The sequence below is a fragment of the Cucurbita pepo genome, chromosome LG13 (genome assembly GCF_002806865.2).
Source record: "Cucurbita pepo subsp. pepo cultivar mu-cu-16 chromosome LG13, ASM280686v2, whole genome shotgun sequence".
NCBI lineage: Eukaryota > Viridiplantae > Streptophyta > Magnoliopsida > Cucurbitales > Cucurbitaceae > Cucurbita > Cucurbita pepo.
This window is the reverse complement of record NC_036650.1, coordinates 7,581,742-7,601,190: the sequence shown is the minus strand read 5'-3', so window position 1 is coordinate 7,601,190 and position 19,449 is coordinate 7,581,742. Positions and strand designations below refer to the sequence as shown.

Here is a 19,449-nt window from a genome sequence, read left to right as displayed (position 1 = left end):
TACCTAAGATCAAATTTAGTTCTAATAAATAAATAATACGTATTTAATAATAATTGACATTACATTATGTTTTTTTTTTTGTTTCTTTTAAGGTATGATGTTTTGTAATAATAATAATAATAAAATAAATCCTTATCTCTACTTCACTTTATTCTGCTAAATCTTTAACAATATCTGATTAAAGAAGGAAAAAGAAAAGGGAAAAAAAAAAAAAAAAAAACAAGTGCCAACACGAAACAGATAAGGACAATTGACTTTTAACCTGATATGTGCCACGTCATACATAAGTGGGTCCCACAACATATATATATATATATATAAAATTTCGCTAAACTACCCAGATTACGTTTTCCTTATTATAAGCTAAGAACAGAGCTTCTTCCGACGACTTTCGTCGGGTGAAGAAGACGACGACGGAGGCGAAAACTGTAATTCTCAGAGAAGAAGAGTGAGAAACTTTTTTAGAGAGAGAGAGAGAGAGAGAGAGTACAATGGATTCCAAAATATCATCATCTTCCTCCTCCTCCTCTGTGATTGAGCACAAGGCTTATGCCAGAGTGGGACTACTGGGAAATCCGAGCGATGTTTACTATGGTCGCACCATCTCTTTTGCTTTCTCGAATTTCTGGGCCTCCGTGCAACTCCGTCCTTCCGAAGAGCTTGTCATCACTCCCCATCCCACCCACGATTTCGTCCACTTCAGATCCCTCGATCATCTGGTACGTTTTTTCTCACATTATATTGAACTGGTTCGTTGATTTGGATAGATCTGGCGGAGGGATTTACAAATAACACATTGCATGATGAAGAGATCAATGAGCGATTGAAATTTTAGAATGTCCACAAATTCGTGGTTTCGTTTTTCGGTAACACAGTATTACTGCATTTTCTTGTAGTTGTTTCAATTTCATTTTTAGAGATGTAAAGAGGAAATCGCTACTTAATTACATATCACTGTATTTTGTTGATGCGTTGGAATTATTGAAATTTCATCGAATGAAATGTAATGACTATTTTACGTTTGCCAATATGTTCAAGAATTTTGCGGATTAAAGTTTGTTTGTTCTGTTTTACAGGTTAATCGATTGTCCAATGAAGGGTACTATGGAGGGGTGCGATTGCTTATGGCAATTTGCAAAGTTTTTTATAGTTATTGCAGAGAAAACGAGATTAATCTTCATACAAGGAACTTTACTTTGTCTTACGACACTAATATTCCTCGACAGGTACAGTGCCTTGCTCTATGCTATATTACTTTTGTTCTATAATTAATGTATCTCTGCGTTATGATTGCAGTACTTGTAGATTCATAATCATTTGTGGTCAATGAAGTAGATGCTCTTGCTTCTTTTCATGGTTAGTTGGTAAGATAGAAATGAATTAAGCTTACGAAGCCTTTGGCTGTGTAGCTAATATGGATTTGTGTTCTTGTAATGGGATTGAAAAGGGTTCCTTCCTGAATTTTTTACTCAATTTGTGATGGTCCACACATCCGCCTGTATTTTCTATAAATGAACGCTTAGATATGCATAGTTCACATTCATCTGTAATTTGCACACCAATGTAGTCGTGCTTCGCTTGGCTAGTGCATCTTTAATGGTCATCTAGTTGAACACTTAAATTATTTCATGATATAATGCATTATTTTTAGCCTACTTGGGTTCATACCAATGCTAAACGTCATATTCCCTTATTCTGCACATTGACTTGTCGACATGATATCAAATGGCTTAAGTTATAATTTTGACATTCCAGACAGGGCTTTCAGGTTCCAGTGCAATCGTATGTGCTGCCTTGAGTTGCTTGCTAGACTTTTTTGATGTCAGGCATCTGATTAAGGTGGAGGTCAGACCTAATCTTGTTCTTGCTGCAGAGAAAGAACTTGGCATTGTTGCTGGCCTTCAAGATCGTGTTGCGCAGGTCTATGGTGGCCTTGTTTACATGGTATAGCTTCTAAAAATGTTGATATATTTATGAATAAGGAAACTGGTAAGTTTTTAATGATGTTTACTTCTGTTTCTGTAGGATTTTAGCCAGGGGCACATGGAGAAGCTTGGGCATGGCATATACACACCCATGGATATTAATCTTCTCCCTCCACTCTATCTAATTTATGCTGATAATCCGAGTGATTCTGGAAAGGTTGATATCTTAATCAACCCCATCGTACATTTCATTTGTACAATTTTCGATATCTACTATTTTTAGTCGTGGTCTAGCAGCTTGTTTGCACTTGCATGAATTGTTTTTGAATACTGGAGAAGTGCAGCTATATTCTTCTGTTTTCCCCCTCTACAAGATATATTGTCATGAAACTACAAAGCATTCAATGCCAAAACGAACCGTAACCAATCAAATTTTGTTTGTGCCAAACAGCCTGTATTACACTGCTTTTGGCCAAAGCTTGAGAAATTTTCACATTCTTCAACTCTTACAGTTCCTCTGTAGATGGATTAAACCTTAGCACTGCTGGAAATGTGATCTTGAACACTAACCACTGTCATCCATGACCAATGCAAATGCAGGTCCACAGTACAGTACGACAGAGGTGGCTCAATGGTGACAAATTAATTATATCATCAATGCAAGAAGTTGCTATGGTTGCAGAAGAAGGAAGGACAGTTTTACTTGAGAAGGACTATTCAAAACTTGCAGCACTTATGAACCGCAATTTTGATCTTCGCAGGTTAGTGTTTCTGTACAAACAAATTTTGTCCAGACATTAAAAAAATATATATAGCCCTCAAGTAAATTTTCAACTCCAAACTATTCGAATTTCATTGTATTCTCAATCCCTTGGAAAAGTTTATTGTATGCATTATTTTTAGCCTAATTGTGGTTATTAGAACACTTTGAACAATTTAACCAAGTATGTCAAGACACCACCTCCCACTCAAACCAAAAGCTATGCTAACTCACCATTTACTGCTGTTTTCCCTCCTAATTTCTGAACTCCTCACAGGAGAATGTTTGGAGATGATGTTCTGGGTGCTTTAAACATAGAAATGGTGGAATTAGCCCGAAGAGTAGGCGCTGCTTCGAAGTTCACAGGCAGTGGAGGAGCTGTTGTGGTATTCTGCCCTGATGGGCCTTCACAAGTGAAGCTTCTGGAGGAAAATTGCCAGAAAGCTGGTTTTGTTTTTCAACCAATCCAGGCGGTTCCTTCATGCCTAAATGAGGTTGATCTTAAAACACTCTCCAGTTAAGAGTATGAGTTTGGTAGTTTGGGTTTGCTGAGGAAATATGCATCTTGAATATATATATATATATATATATTGTCATTCAGTAGTTTGCAAAGTTAATACTACATTTTTTCTTCTTTTTTTCTTGTTGTTTTAGACAGATTATAGGAGCTGCTAAACTTGGTAAATTGGTATTATTGGGCGTTTTGAACATTCGACATTCATTTGATCAATTAATAACTGTGCTCACTTTCATTTATATTTATTAATATTTAAATTTGCTATAATGGAAATGCAGTATTTACATAGATATATTTTTCTTGGATCATAGGTTTGGTTTAAAATACCATACTAATAAACCTTAATAATATTTAGAACAAACTTTTAACCGTCTAAGCCCACCATTAGTAGATATTGTTCTCTTTTGGCTTTCCTCCCTTGAGGTTTTAGCCTACCACTAGACCACTAGTAGATATATTGTTCTCTTTTGGCTTTCCTCCCTTGAGGTTTTAGCCTACCACTAGACCACTAGTAGATATTGTTATCTTTGGGCTTTCCTGTAGGAGTCGATATTGTTATCTTTGGGCTTTCCTGTAGGAGGATATTGTTATCTTGTAGGAGGATATTGTTATCTTTGAGCTTTCCTGTAGGAGTAGATATTGTTATCTTTGGCCTTTCAGTAGATATTGTTATCTTTGGGTTTTCCTTACGGTAGGAGTAGATATTGTTATCTTTGGGCTTTCCTGTAGGAGTAGATATTGTTATCTTTGGGCTTTCCTGTAGGAGGATATTGTTATCTTTGAGCTTTCCTGTAGGAGTAGATATGGTTACCTTTGGCCCTTCAGTAGATATTGTTATCTTTGGGTTTTCCTTACCGTAGGAGTAGATATTGTTATCTTTGGGCTTTCCTTTCTGTAGGAGTAGATATTGTTATCTTTGGGCTTTACTTTAGGTAGGAGTAGATATTGTTATCTTTGGGCTTTCCTTTCTGTAGGAGTAGATATTGTTATCCTTGGGCTTTCTTTTTTGTAGGAGTAGATATTGTTATCTTTGGGCTTTCCTTTCTGTAGGAGTAGATATTGTTATCTTTGGGCTTTCCTTTCTGTAGGAGTAGATATTGTTATCTTTGGGCTTTCCTTTCTGTAGGAGTAGATATTGTTATCTTTGGGCTTTCCTTTCTGTAGGAGTAGATATTGTTATCTTTGGGCTTTCCTTTCTGTAGGAGTAGATATTGTTATCTTTGGGCTTTCCTTTCTGTAGGAGTAGATATTGTTATCTTTGGGCTTTCCTTTCTGTAGGAGTAGATATTGTTATCTTTGGGCTTTCCTTTCTGTAGGAGTAGATATTGTTATCTTTGGGCTTTCCTTTTTGTAGGAGTAGATATTGTTATCTTTGAGCTTTCCTTTCTGTAGGAGTAGATATTGTTATCCTTGGGCTTTCCTTTCTGTCGGAGTAGATATTGTTATCTTTGGGCTTTTCTTTCTGTAGGAGTAGATATTGTTATCTTTGGGCTTTCCTTTCCGTAGGAGTAGATATTGTTCCTGTAGGAGGATATTGTTTGGGCTTTCCTGTAGGAGTAGATATTGTTATCTTTGGCCTTTCCTGTAAGAGTAGATATTGTTATCTTTGGGTTTTCCTTACGGTAGGAGTAGATATTGTTATCTTTCTGTAGGAGTAGATATTGTTATCCTTGGGCTTGTAGGAATAGATATTGTTATCCTTGGGCTTTCTGTAGGAGTAGATATTGTTATCCTTGGGCTTTCTGTAGGAGTAGATATTGTTATCTTTGGGCTTTCCTTTTTGTAGGAGTAGATATTGTTATCTTTGAGCTTTCCTTTATGTAGGAGTAGATATTGTTATCCTTGGGCTTTCCTTTCTGTCGGAGTAGATATTGTTATCTTTGGGCTTTCCTTTCTGTCGGAGTAGATATTGTTATCTTTGGGCTTTCCTTTCTGTAGGAGTAGATATTGTTATCTTTGGGCTTTCCTTTCTGTAGGAGTAGATATTGTTATCTTTGGGCTTTCCTTTCTGTCGGAGTAGATATTGTTATCTTTGAGCTTTCCTTTTTGTATTTGGGCTTTCCTCTCTGTAGGAGTTATCTTTGAGCTTTCCTTTCTGTAGGAGTAGATATTGTTATCCTTGGGCTTTCCTTTCTGTCGGAGTAGATATTGTTATCTTTGGGCTTTCCTTTCCGTAGGAGTAGATATTGTTCCTGTAGGAGGATATTGTTTGGGCTTTCCTGTAGGAGTAGATATTGTTATCTTTGGCCTTTCCTGTAAGAGTAGATATTGTTATCTTTGGGTTTTCCTTACTGTAGGAGTAGATATTGTTATCTTTGGGCTTTCCTTTCTGTAGGAGTAGATATTGTTATCCTTGGGCTTTCCTTTCTGTCGGAGTAGATATTGTTATCTTTGGGCTTTCCTTTCTGTCGGAGTAGATATTGTTATCTTTGGGCTTTCCTTTTTGTAGGAGTAGTCCTTTTTGTAGGAGTAGATATTGTTATAGGAGTAGATATTGTTATCTTTGGGCTTTCCTCTCTGTAGGAGTTATCTTTGAGCTTTCCTTTCTGTAGGAGTAGATATTGTTATCCTTGGGCTTTCCTTTCTGTCGGAGTATATATTGTTATCTTTGGGCTTTCCTTTCCGTAGGAGTAGATATTGTTATCTTTGAGCTTTCCTTTCTGTCGGAGAGTAGAATCTTTGGGCTTTTCTTTCTGTAGAAGTAGATTTTATTATCTTTGGGTTTTCCTTAAAGTTTCTTTCGAGGTTTTTAAAAGACATTTATTAGGGAGGAGGTTCTATCACTTTTTCATGACTTAAAAATAAAGTTTTAACTTTTAATGTGCTCGATTCTCATTGTTCCTTTTTTCTTTTATAAAATTAAAGTAAAAAATACCCCAAACTTTTAAAATGGTTAAATATGGACATAAAAATAGTAAAATTATAATAATAATTATCAAAATGTGTGGGAATTTAAATCGACAAATAATCATATATATGAGGAAAAAAATTGAAAAAGAAGAATAATGTAGTAAAATAAAAGAAACATCTCCTCCCCGCCCACCCCACCAAGAAGGTTCAGAGTCTCACGAACTCCCTCAGCCATCTAACAATCACTTCAATGGCGACATCACCTGCTCTATCTCATGCCTCCCATTTCTTCATTCGGTCTACACTCATGGCTTCTTCCAAATCGCTCGCTTTCTTCTTCCCACTTTCAAACCTCAACCATCTCCACAGATTTCCCAACTCACTTTCTCTCTTATCGCTCCGCAGATCCTCGACTACTTCCACCCCATTCCCTCTCCAATACGATATGATCGTCAACCGCCCCATCTATCCTCCCATGCCCCCTCAGAACCGACGAACACCCCCCAGAATCAGCCCCGACAACTCTCCCGAGCTCGAGTCCTCCGAGGATCCCGTTTCCGAATTGGGGTTCGAGAGCTGGGTGGATCAGAAGCTTATTTCCGAGAGTGAATCTGCGTCCGGTAAAGAAGGCGTGGTCATGGACAAGGCTAAGAGGAAATACTATAATAAAAGAAGGAAGAGAATGTATGGGTCCGATTCTGATGAAGATAAGAAGACCCAGGACGAGGGGTTTGTGGAATTAAAGCCTGAGGTGGTTGAGTTCAACACATTGCATAAGAGAGAGGAGGAATTGTTCTTCTATGACACTTTTGCGTATCCATGGGAGAAAGATAAGCATTACAAAATGGTGTATCAGTTAGAGAGAAAGTATTTTCCTGATGAAGGTCTTGACAAGGCTTTTCTGGGACCTGGAGAGTCAAATGTGGAAGTGAATGAACAGACAAAGGGAAGGAAGGGGGTGAGAAAGGCAGTGGGGGTTAAGCCCGAGACGAAATTGGAGGTCACAAATGGCGTGGATGGAAAAGGGTTGGTTTTCTTTGATGGGGGGAGACCAGAAAAGGATAATAAAGGGTCGGCGAAAGATGTGACAGAGAAGAAGGTGGAGGAGTTCTTCAAGTGTTTGAAGAAAGTTCCAGCCAAAGATTCTGAAATTGGTCAGACGGAGCCATATCTTTTGACGAGACATACAGAGCTCCCTGCCAAATGGGATAGTCCTTGTGGGACAGTGGTTTTGGTGAACAAACCTAAAGGTCAGTCTGTGGTTTATGCAGCCCTTAGAAGGGAATACCCTGTTTATAATCATTGATTTGATATCTTGGTGAAAGTTCTAAATCCATTCACATGTCCTCTAATTTGCATTGTTCCAGTTAGAAGTCAATTCCTCAGCCCTTTTTTTCTTGATGTTTAAAAAGAACAATATGATTATTTAACGTAGGGTGGACTTCATTTACGGTGTGTGGAAAACTTCGGCGCCTAGTCAAAGTGAAAAAGGTGCATTTCAGCTGTTTTAGACTAAGTTATTCGATTATCTGAGCTCCTCTGACTGCATTGTTTTCCACTTATGTGCATTGATAGGTAGGTCATGCAGGTACTCTTGATCCTATGGCTACTGGATTGTTGATAGTTTGTGTTGGTAAAGCGACTAAGTTGGCAGACAGGTGATTGATTAAGTTAGCTTTGTAATTGCTGTTTTGTTTTCTTCTCCCCACTTCCTTTCTTTAATAACAAACTAACAATAATAAACAAAGGGTAAGGGAGGATATCTTCCCAAGCCTAACACAGATGAAATGAGAAATCCTGAGGCATACAACTTTTCTAAAAGGTGGCATGTTTATGTTTTAGATATCAAGGTATGATCAAGAGCTACAGTGGAGTTTTCCGTTTAGGAGAGGCTACTTCAACTTGGGATGCTGATTCAGCGGTATGTTGATGTTATCATTCAAGTCAATTATGATTTCATGTTTTTAATTGATATGCATCTGTGTTCTATACCTGCTGTGTTCTTTGGGAAATGTATTGGATCTGTCAGAGGAATCTTTATTGTTCAAGTCTTAAAGGAAGAAGATCTATGATTCTATATTAACTCATCAAACATTTGCCTCTGGCAAGTCCGTCTCACTATAGGCATGAAGAGGCTTCAGTTTATATGCATTCTATCCTTTTTCTATCATTAGCATAATGTTCTTCAACATTCTATTAGTTGTTGAGTTCTTAGGTTAATTGCAAGGTGAGGTTTTGGCTGTCTCACAGGTCAATAAAAGATTTCAATTGGGTTCAGTTCCTAATGGGTATATATTTGTATATCTTCCAAATAAGAAACGCTTGTCCCAATTATTATGCAGGTAATTCAGCGAGAGCCTTGGGAGCACATCAAAGATGATGACATCAAAAAAGCTGTTGCCTCTTTTTGTGGGGAAATTTGGCAAGTTCCTCCCATGTTTTCTGCCATTAAAGTAAGCACTTCTTCTTTCTATAGTTATAACTTCACAAGGTATAAGTACTGTTGTTAAAAATGCATGCTTCATAGTAGAAACACATGATTCATAACATATCTGTATGGAATACTTACAAAACAGATGAAGCGTTTATTTCAATGTACTTTGTGGTATAAGATTATAGTGCGTACGTATATTAAATCGATGGATGGAACACTAGTATGGCCATCTTTTTTTTTTCTTTTTTTTATGTAGTGTCAACCTCATTTATCTGATTCTTTAAACTATGAGTTACTTGTCAATATGAAATCAATGTTCAAGGAGATCTTGGCTGGATGAGTCAGATTTGGTTACAAATTTCGATATCGTGTTTTTAGGTCGGAGGTGAGAAGATGTATGAGAAAGCAAGAAGAGGAGAAAGTATTGAGCTTTCCCCTAGGCGGATATCAATTTACAAATTTGATATTGAACGTAGTTTAGATGACAGGTATGTTCACTCCCAAAGTACTTCTGTTAAATCATTTCTGTAATTTGTGGGTAGGCCATATGCAAAGAAAGAAATTTGTGTAGCTAAAATTGTGGCATGGGCTTGGAAGCTTAAGTTTTGATCCGATTTTCTTGTAGAAAGATGAAAGTAATAAGAGAGGAATCATATAGAAATCTCGAAAGAGTTACAGGAAAAGGTTCAAATTTGTAGTGATTAAACATGAAGGAAAATCACAAAAAGGTCCAAATTTTCAAAAAAAAATCTTATGGCAGACTCATTATGACAAATACGGATGATTCTGAGGAATCAGACGAAATGGTTTTGCTACGGTATTCCCAACTATCGGATTTTCGTGAAGACGTAATATTGACAACTTTTAACAACTGTACTTGGTTGTTTACTTGGAGCTTTGGCTGGTGTTGTTTGTTGCACCAATATGAATCCACTTCTAAAATTAGTGAGTATGTATATTCTTTGACAGGCAAAATTTGATTTTTCGAGTAACATGTTCTAAAGGAACATACATTCGGTCACTTTGTGCGGATCTTGGGAAGGCTCTTGGCAGGTATTATTATTCATCTTGCCCTTTGCTATGGAACCTTCATTTCTGTACACTTCTTTTACTCTTTATTACCCAGAAATGCTTCGAGGAGTTAAGTTGTGTCCAGCTTCTTCTGGTTCGTTTTGTTCGTCTCTAGTAATATTCTTGTGTCTTGCAGTTGTGCCCATCTGACTGCTCTTCGAAGGGATTCAATAGGTCAGTTTTTTTTCTTTCATTGAATTATAATGGCACGAGCAGAAGCTGAACGGCTGAATATCCAAGAAGACAATGTGATAGATATTGACATATGAGGTTCCCTTCCATTTCAGGGGAATATCTAGCAGATGATGCCTGGGAATTCAAAGAGTTGGAAGATGCGATTACCAAAGCTTATTTTTAGCTTTAAGGATCTCATTATCATCTTCTGATTAAAGAAAGACAACCACGAGATAAATGGAACGGAGAGAACGGTTTGAGCAGTCTGTTGGTTTGTCGTAGTTAGGGGAAAGAGTTATTGTACATCGAGAAAATAATGAGGTAATTTCATACTATTGTTTTCTTGAATATTTACTAAAAATAGATATCAAACGGCGTCAAGCTGGCTACATGACGATCGAGAAGACTTCTTCAGCAACTTTTGCAGTAAACTAATGATGTTTGAAGAACATTACCGAGGTTTTGCCAGATTTGATGCAAAATAGTTCAGTTGAGTTAAATGGGAGTCGAGATCAATTTTTAGTGTGCAAACTAGAGATTAAAGCTCCTTTTTAAGACTATTTTCTACATGTAGTAGATTCTATCCATTATACAGCCATGATCTAATCCATACGTAGCCTTACTTACTTATCTCTCACAGGAAGTTTTTTTAGAGCTTAAAAAGACTAAGCATTAGGTACTAATACTCCTAAGAGACGGAACAATTACCAGTGCGACACACAAGATCTCTTCAGTAGAAAGTGGAAGAATAGTTGCAGCTGTTTTCCTACACTTGAGTTGAATTTGGTGGATCAATCCCCATTCCCTGATAGTAGGCCTTCTCTGCATCAGCCAACCGGCTCTTAAAAATTGTCCATTCTTTTCTACATCTCTCTCTCACCTGAGAATATTCAAATTAAGTAATTAACATTAGTTTTAAATTCTGTAAGGTGGTGGGGTTTGGAATTCATCAGCTGCTTACCCCTTCCCATGGTGGCCTCCCATTTTCGGCTTTTCCCTGTTGGAAGAATATATCGTGAGAAGAAAATCTTTGTTATGAAATGGTAGAGGCAGTATCCAAAGTGTCGGATTACCTGGTTCCCAAGAGAAGGAACGCTTTGGTGCACAATCCACTGAGCGTCTACAACCCCTATTTTCTCATGAGCGGGCTGTGCTTTAAAACACGAAGAAGTGATGAATCCAGGGGAAAAAATCATGTGAAATAAAACTTAGGCAAGTGAGAATGTTTCGTACTTACGTGTACACATTTTCTTAGTGCAAAATCGAGACCCCAACCATGAACCAAGTCATTCTACAATATCCAAGAGGGGAAAAATGATTTAAACTGGCTAAAAATTAAGTCAAGGCAATGGATCAAAGTTCCAAGTCGAAGAATCCATACTTGAATCAAATGCCAAACACAGCGCCATGCATCCCGAGAAAATACAGTTGCCATGATTTCAACGAAACTACATGCAAGAGGGTAAAAATAATAACAATGATAAAAATCAGTGTTTCTGTTAAGTCATACTGAGATAATGTGAAGTAGACAAAAGGTAAAACAAGTAAAAGAATAGATAAAATCATCGATTACATACGCTGCACAAGGTGGAAGATGTGGATCAGTGCACCAACCGGGTTTCTCCTCTGTCTCCCTGCATTCAACCAAATAGAAGCAACGATGATTCATGGCCGCATCTCAATAAAACTAGAAGTGGAAGGATGTTTCGATGAACCAAAATTTTGAAGAAGCTTTTTTATTTTAAATTAAAAAAAAAAATGTTTTTCTCTTACTTGTGAACTTCACTGTCGCCCCTTCTTTTAGTCATCTGCCACGTTAACCCTTGATTTGGTTCCAAGCCAGGCTGCGAGATCTCCAAACCATGTTTTCTCACAAGTTTTATATATCTGGAACGGACAGGAAATTTTGACTTGCTTGGGTTCTCTCAAATTAAAAAGTAAGGTTTCAAACATACTTTTCTGCGTCAAAATGCTCTACTCCTAGATCCTCGTCCCAAACGAAGATGTAGTCATAGGATGCCACGATGTCAGGATGCAGAAAACGCTTAGCATACCACCTAGGAAGGAGTATATATAGTTTAGATGAGATGTACAAATAAAATTCGTTGCTGCCTTCTATGGAAGATTATTCTGGTAAGGAGCTTGTAACTGACCATTTAGTTTGCTTGCGTACACTCACGTGGATAGCCCGCTTCGACCACTCAAGATCTTCCCACTCACTTGCTCGTCCATCATAGTGAAACAAAAGAATCGTGAAGTTCTCTGAGAACTGTCAAAATACATCAGATATGGAGAGAGTTCTATTTCTCAATCTTTTCGACCTTAGTTCCGTAATAACATGCACACCTTTTCAACCTACCTTTTTCACTGCTGCATCAATATTCTTTTTCTGATCAAAACCAACTGTAAATGTAACCAGATACTTCGGTTTGATAGCCAAATCCTGCAAGTGAAGTCAACAATAATGGATTCAGTTTGAGAACCAAAGTAGAAATTTCGATTGACGGATGAGTGAATTATTTTTCTATTAAGATAAGGTCAAACATGACATCCCCCTTTTCCATCAATCATATATATTATGATGGTTTCAGATGTGATAATTTCAACTTTATGTAACCCATTCTACGTCCTGTCCATAAAGGGGAACATGCAGATCTTTTGTATTCCAAGAAATGTATCGGTGACAGGAAACAGATAGGAAAATATAATTCAAATCTTCTATTTACAGGGAAAAAAAAACCCCATCGAGAATCAACTTTACTCTTTGATGAAATTTCCAATGATTTCTCCCATTCCAAAACAGGCATACACCAAACAGGTAGTGTTGCAGATAAAAAGGGGTAGATCCGTCAATGGTGTCAAGTGGCATCCATAAACTCCCTTGCCCCCGAAAAAATATTATGTAATCTATCTATCTATCTATCTATATATATGTATGTAAATTCAGAATAAATTGGTCACTGTTTTGGTACCAATGAGCAACTCAGTCCTATGTCATAATTCTCCACTTCAAATCTACAGCCAGCCTATCAATTTATTGATCGAGTTCAAACTATGTAAGCTAATACAAGTAAACTACACTAAAGCTATTCACTAGTTTCACACACAAAAGTTTATTAGGACAAGTACAAGTTGCAAAGCTTTTGTAGGCAATGAGTACCTCGCTTGGCATACCCCACAGACGCCGAAGGTTAAAATCAGATTCAGACTCAACAATACCAGGTGGTAGCCTTTCAGCTCCTCGAGGATTTGTAGGAACCCATATCTGCATCATGATCAAAGTTTCAATAGCCAATTCTAGCAGAAGAAATCCGAAAATACAAAGTTCTCAAGAATGCCATCTCCTGCCGAAGTATGTGCATGAATAACAATATCCACAATTTATCTTCATTGAAGAAAATAACGTTCATACAAGTTTAATCACAACAGCATATAGTATTTTTTGTGGTGAATAAGAACTAAGGAGCTTGTTTATCTACTGAACCCAGGTAGAATTGTGCTTCAAGGAAAAAAGTAAAGAAATAATATTATTTTGGGTTAAGAAACATCATTATTAATATGAAGAATCTCGCTTATTAAGCAGCCTTCCATTTCCAGATGCATTTAGACAAGTGTCCGAGAATAACTTCCGCCTTATCAAGCAAATGATAGAAGACAGGCTTGCTAGAGAATGACCCTGAGTTTCCTTTCAAACTCTGAATTCTTGGCATGATTGGGAGTAAACACTTGAGTAACTGGGAGAGCTTTTTTCATCCTAATCAGCCAATGGAATGCATCACCGTTGGACCAATCTTGCTCCCAATAATGTTATGCCAGAGGCTCTCATTCTCATTAGGCTATACCTCGTGTCTATTACCATTAGGAAACTAAGGCCACAATTGTCTTTCTTATATTACCAAAATCAAGACCACCAAACTCCTCTGGTTTCCTCATAATAACAGAAGCAGAATCAAAGCAACAGACCAAATTAGTTCATCCAGCTTTAATTTTTCAGTTTAATCAATTTTCTTCGGCAACTAAATAAAAGTACCAGTTCTTCAGTCACAGAGATCAAATCATTCTCAAAGTCAAGAATATCATATTGAATATGAAAATTTGAAGGGAAAGATGAAGATTATTCAAAACCCTTAAGAGAAATCCAAAATTCAAATAGACATGTACCCCATAGTTAACATCCTGTTCATTCATACAGCAGTTTTAGAAATTTACGGAATACAGACCATGATATCTTTCTGAGAAACATTTAAAAAATATCTCATTGATGTAAATTAAAGTAAAGCATTATAAACAATTTTTAAGTAAGAGATGCACCTTTGCCTCGCTCAATGAAAATGGTAAGGAGCTGCCTCTATTACCCTTCAAAGAAGACCAAGCATTCAAGAATGCTTCAGTGGAAAGGCCTGAGTACTTGTCCTCAATGTAAGTGAGATCAATAGAAGGAATCAGGCTGGATGGAAAATTTAGCTACCAGAAACAAAATAAAAATAATAAGCTTTCTCACCCTTAAAAAATATGTGAGCCAAATCATTATGGATGAAATTGTTCTATACGTAATTAATAGAAAACGCCGAAAATAAAATTTTCTACCTGGGATAACGAGAGCGTGGGAAAGGATACTCCTAAAAAGAAACCAAAAACGCCACCGACAAATGTTGTGACCATAATCCTCATTATCTCATTAGATTTTCTCATGTTTCCACTGCACATCGATACAAGTTGAAAGTAAATATTTTAAATGAAAGCAGAAAAAAAAAATCTGTAAGCCATTGATAACTACAGGAAGCTGAAGCTCCACATAACCTAAAAGGCAAATAAGAGCTCGATTATAATTGAACCTGCGTGTTGGGTTCGCCATAGTGTCTAAAACCTTCAAGTTTCAAGTTAAATAAGAATGTCTTGAAACCTATTTGGTGTAGGTACTAGGAAAGACATTCAGTAGTCAATTTTGCAGTTTCCAGAACTCCAAGTATGAATCTGATGTCGACTTATTAAAAGAACCAAACCTGAAAAGATGAACGTAAAGGAAAATTAAACTGTTGAGCAAAAAACCGAAAAATTAAACAACAAAGAGTTCGCAACTTGTCTACACTATAGTTCCGGAAAAAATTGTGGCCACACAACGTGTGCAGCAAGCATCAAACGTGATCGCAATAGCTTGAGCTTGCATTTATCTTCAATTCGCATTGCAATAACTAAGATTATGACCACGTTTGATACTGCTACAGTACCGATGTCACTAAAACCGATTCGGACTAAGAGAACAAAGTTGGGATCGTACTGGCGCGAAAACCAGGAATTGACATGAGAAGCTCCATAATTAGAAATCAGACAACACTGACGAAATCAGTTGCCGCAAAACAAGAAGTATAGCGGAAATAATTCATGCAAGAGGAAAACCTGGAGGAAAAATAGTTCCAAACGGCCGATCCAAGTCTACGAACAGGAGAAAAACCGATCTGAATCTTGAAAAATCTAGAAAGTCATAGAAAGCGTAGATTGCCGGTCAGAGGTGTACGGCCAGGCGATGCGAAGGATCGTTAATCTCCGAAGAAATCGACGAAATGAGAGTCGAGATAGTGTGGGAAGTTTGGAACTCAATTTTGTTTTATCTACGAAATTTTCGTGAGATGTTGGAGGGGACGATAGCAAATAGCGACGTCAAAATAGAAAAAGCGGTAATATGTATTTAAATTTCTAATTTTATGTCTAAAGAGAAAATTTATATTTACAGCGATTAGATCAATAAATCATTATTTTTCTCTCTCTTTTTTGTTAACCAAACAAATCTCAGCTAACCAAAAGTTCTTCCGTTCATGGCGCGCACCAGATAAAACATCAATTATCATTCTAAAAATGTATAGTTTAACCCTTCATCTGGCAATGATTAAACGACATAATAACAATATGGTCACTCTTGCAATGATTGAACGACCAAATAACAATGTGGTCGCTCGTTGAAAAGAAAAATACTCTCTTTGAATGTGAATGACTATTGTAAATGTGTATCATTGACATAAATGGGTGTATCTTCAGGGCACTCGTATCGTTCCATCTTCATCTTCAGCAATGATTACCGGGGAAAGTCGATGGGAAAACGGGCACTGCAAATATATCTGTGGATCCAAAGCTCTCCAATCTTCCTTTACAACTGGGAGCTCAGGACTACAATATGTAATACGGCTAAAGCTGCCATTTTACAGACCATACAAACAACAATCTTTAAGTATAAATTAAGTAAAGAAGAAGTGCTTGAAAATTTCTAGATGTGGAAGAAGCTAACAGTTTTGTGTGTGCTTAGAGACCTCTTTCTTAATGGGATGTGTTTCTTATATGAAGAAAACTTTTAGATTTTAAGTACAGCAATCTCTATTTTACAATTGTTCTCCTAAATTTTGGTATTATCTTTCTTGAAACTTCAATTCTAAAGAAGGATTTTTCGAAGTGATGTGTCCTACGAGAAAAAAGTTATGCAGAAGCCATACGAATCGACGCAGTGACGTGCTTCATTCATTCATGAAAATAAATTTATCTACCTGGAAAATGCAGCAAAATCAGATTGTTGCTACTTCATTCCCCCACAGCTTCTTCCTTGCAATTAACACTCTTTCTTCTACTTTGGAAAGAGCATCAGTCCTAGGTTCCACTTCTGATACCCATCCATCCCATCTTAGGGCTGTAAAATACTTCTGTATGTAGTTTATGACAGCAGGAACGTCTCGTATAATGACGAACCCATCTGGCCTTAGAATTCGATCCATATCAATTAATAGATCATGCATACTGCATCCACGAACATTAATCTCCGAAAATACAGCCCAGGCGTGAAGAAGATCATAGGTGCGAGGATATGTCGAAAATGCTTCACACCTGTATAACAAAACCAAATCTGAAGAAAGTAAAGAACACAAACAGGCGGGTTGCAAATATATGTTTCAACAGATATTAAATAATCAAGAAAAAGTTGAATCACCAAAAACCAACTTGTGTGATGAAAAAATAAAAATATAGAACAGAGAGACCCTAAGTCAAGTTAGGAGTGATGGGTGAAGTGCGTACCAATCATGAACAGTTCCTAATAAGCCTCTATCATAAACAATCTTCAACTTTGCAGATGAATTGACAGGAGCCACATTCATAACCCAGACATCTTTATTAATTAGTGCAGCAGCAAACCCCCCAAGATTGGAATTCATATCCATCACATTTCTGATGGAGTCCCTCTGTATGACTAATCTCATTTCGTTCCAATATTCTGCCACTCTAAGTTTCCAAACCTTCTGCATAAATTAAATCTTTCCCTTAGGCTTCTAGGATATGTCAGAATAAATAAATAATAATACACAGCATTTGTTGCTGCTAATGCTTCGAAACCATAGATGACATTGACACCTATTAAAAAACTTACACTGTCTTCTTTGAATTCTTCTGCACTGACACCAACTTCTTCCGAACGGGGAGGCGCTGAAAAAAGTCTCTGTGGCCAAGGAACTAGTCCACTTCCTTTTTGCCTGTGCATCTCTGCTCCATTGATATGTTAAAAGAGAGTTATGTAAATGAGCGTCTAGGTGCACACAAGAATCAACAAGCTTAAAAAAAGAAAAGTGGAATGGACATACAACTATGGTTGATAGAAAAGTTCAGGCAAAATCTGTTGAAACACAGCTACATGGATTAACGAAATTCAAATTCTTATGTATATACTACTTGAAAACTTTCTTCACAAACAAGTAGTATAAATCAGAATATTTTTACAAACCGTACGGGGAAAAAAGGATGAAACGACTTTTGAAGATCATCAAACGAGAAAATTCTTCACAGTATGAGTAAAAGAGCATGCGGCTAAAAAGCATTTACACTCACTTTTAGAGTATCGGGATATGCATGCTTTCATTGGCACATTCCAAGTCAAATCTGGATCATCATCCAAATTACACAAGGGTGGAAGAGTCCCTGGATCTCTTTTCAAGTAACAGCTATTAGTCACTGGCTTTGCCCATATGACAGTTTGATCCTTTTTGGCAACAACTTTCCAGCACATTCTTTTCAGGATATCATGCATAGCAGTTCCAATCCTTCTATTTACTGGATCTTGTGCATAAGCTTCAGGGGAGGAGTAAGCAAAATAGCCTCCAGGTCTCAATAACCTGTCAAGTTCTAATAACAGGATTCCATCTCTCTGTAGCCAATCAATTCGACATCGAGAACAATGAGCCAACTCAAATGATCTACTTGGATATGGGAGTCTTTTTGTTCCCAAAACACCAAGAGTTGATGGAATCCCCCTCTCAAGTGCAAATTGTATTTGATTCTCATGCCCGTCGTTAGGAGCCAATGACATAGTTATAACATCATGTGATAGAAGATATGCTCCAAAACTTGCAACCCCACAACCGACATCTAGGACATTCCGTAAATTTCCACCATTGTGGAGCTTATCACCAGGGAACTTAAGCATCTGCACTCATAACAAGAATATTAAGCATGAATCTCATTCATTTACTTGCAGAAAGAAGGCTACGCATAGAAACAAATTTGACAACTTGGGAATCTGTCAAATTACTCAAATTTGTGCTTTTCTTTTTTAATACAATACATCAAGGATTGAGAACGGACAAACAACACACCTTGGCAAGTGCAATGATATACTTATCAGCTCCATCGTGAAAATGAGTTCCACCTCCAGGAAAATTGATCTTATCCCCATTCACAACCATCCAGTTCTGGTCTGATTTTTCTTTTGCAAGGTGTGTGTGTGGTATGTTTGCCTTCCACACTTCATCCCTACTATTTGGCCATCTTATTGGGATCTGAAACTCTAATTATAAGTTTGTCGGGATCAAGCTGAGACCATTCAATAAACAGCATTTCTTTGCAGAAGTACACATAACCAACCTTGTAACCAACAGGAGGAGGAACAAGACAATTATAGCGGCGTTCAGTTGGAGGGCATTGACGCTCATAGTGCTCCATCAAAGTCATGTTCAGCTTCAATCTCAATTGGTAAATAAGGTTTCTATCTAAACAAGGAATCAACTCAGAATACATTTCATCGCAGACCTGGAAAGAACATATAGAAACACCCAAGTTACAAAACAAGAAAAATATCAAGAAAACCAACTTGAATTGAAACGAAACCAAAAGAATAGAAGTCAAAGCTAGTGGAGCTCACAGGTATAGTTTTAGGGGCTTTAAGAATCAGGTTTCGATGTCCATGCAAATCATCGAAACGGTGATTGAAAAGGTTCCCGCCAAAAAGAGAACCAGAGAGGAATGAATTCTCCCCATCAAATCTACGGGAGCTGGGAGCGAAAGAGGATCCATAATAGAGGCAAAGGAGGGCGAGTAGCACGATGAATCCGAGTAGAAGGAACTTGAGATGACGAGTGGAGGAAAGGGAGTGGGCCGTGTGCTTCATTACTACAGAAAAGGCAGAATCCGAGAGAAGCTTCAGAGAAACGAAAAGGAATCCAAGCAGATTCAGAAGATGAGCATGGAAGCTATCGCTCTGATCGCGGGATCAGACAGTAGCAGTTCATTCAAACGCTTCATCCATCGTATTACCGCCATCGCCGAAGCGCCCACAGTTGTTGATCACGCCAACCTTCCTTTCTTGGGTTTTTCTTTTTCCTTTCTTATTAAATTATAAATCATTTTGACCAATGTTTCCAAGTTTTATTATTATTATTATTATTATTATTATTTCTTATTTTAGTACAAG

General features: G+C 37.4%; 4 protein-coding genes across 4 annotated transcripts; 2 read left to right on the top strand and 2 right to left on the bottom strand.

Annotated features, from left to right (window-relative positions):
- Positions 1 to 357: 357 nt before the first annotated feature.
- Positions 358 to 3,441, top strand: LOC111808270 (glucuronokinase 1-like). The gene is made up of 6 exons (XM_023694151.1): positions 358 to 719; positions 1,077 to 1,226; positions 1,756 to 1,944; positions 2,026 to 2,142; positions 2,526 to 2,686; positions 2,963 to 3,441. The coding sequence occupies exons 1-6, from the start codon at positions 492 to 494 to the stop codon at positions 3,204 to 3,206; spliced, it is 1,089 nt and encodes a 362-aa protein (XP_023549919.1). The 5' UTR covers positions 358 to 491; the 3' UTR covers positions 3,207 to 3,441.
- Positions 3,442 to 6,195: 2,754 nt separating this feature from the next.
- LOC111808717 lies at positions 6,196 to 10,300 on the top strand. Its single transcript, XM_023694867.1, has 9 exons — positions 6,196 to 7,302; positions 7,488 to 7,543; positions 7,628 to 7,710; positions 7,895 to 7,973; positions 8,395 to 8,505; positions 8,865 to 8,974; positions 9,456 to 9,539; positions 9,694 to 9,731; positions 9,845 to 10,300. The coding sequence occupies exons 1-9, from the start codon at positions 6,303 to 6,305 to the stop codon at positions 9,913 to 9,915; spliced, it is 1,632 nt and encodes a 543-aa protein (XP_023550635.1). The 5' UTR covers positions 6,196 to 6,302; the 3' UTR covers positions 9,916 to 10,300.
- LOC111808719 lies at positions 10,273 to 15,377 on the bottom strand. The gene is made up of 15 exons (XM_023694868.1): positions 15,129 to 15,377; positions 14,567 to 14,734; positions 14,319 to 14,430; positions 14,043 to 14,195; positions 12,892 to 12,996; positions 12,091 to 12,174; positions 11,885 to 12,000; positions 11,687 to 11,788; positions 11,505 to 11,618; positions 11,309 to 11,365; positions 11,113 to 11,179; positions 10,969 to 11,022; positions 10,805 to 10,879; positions 10,693 to 10,728; positions 10,273 to 10,611 (listed from the first exon to the last, which is right to left on the bottom strand). The coding sequence occupies exons 2-15, from the start codon at positions 14,584 to 14,586 to the stop codon at positions 10,498 to 10,500; spliced, it is 1,209 nt and encodes a 402-aa protein (XP_023550636.1). The 5' UTR covers positions 14,587 to 14,734; positions 15,129 to 15,377; the 3' UTR covers positions 10,273 to 10,497.
- A 174-nt stretch (positions 15,378 to 15,551) lies between these two features.
- On the bottom strand, positions 15,552 to 19,346 carry LOC111808223 (probable methyltransferase PMT9). Its single transcript, XM_023694069.1, has 8 exons — positions 18,901 to 19,346; positions 18,624 to 18,788; positions 18,356 to 18,538; positions 17,592 to 18,186; positions 17,137 to 17,249; positions 16,788 to 17,008; positions 16,265 to 16,598; positions 15,552 to 15,917 (listed from the first exon to the last, which is right to left on the bottom strand). The coding sequence occupies exons 1-7, from the start codon at positions 19,144 to 19,146 to the stop codon at positions 16,283 to 16,285; spliced, it is 1,839 nt and encodes a 612-aa protein (XP_023549837.1). The 5' UTR covers positions 19,147 to 19,346; the 3' UTR covers positions 15,552 to 15,917; positions 16,265 to 16,282.
- Between the last annotated feature and the right edge of the window lie 103 nt (positions 19,347 to 19,449).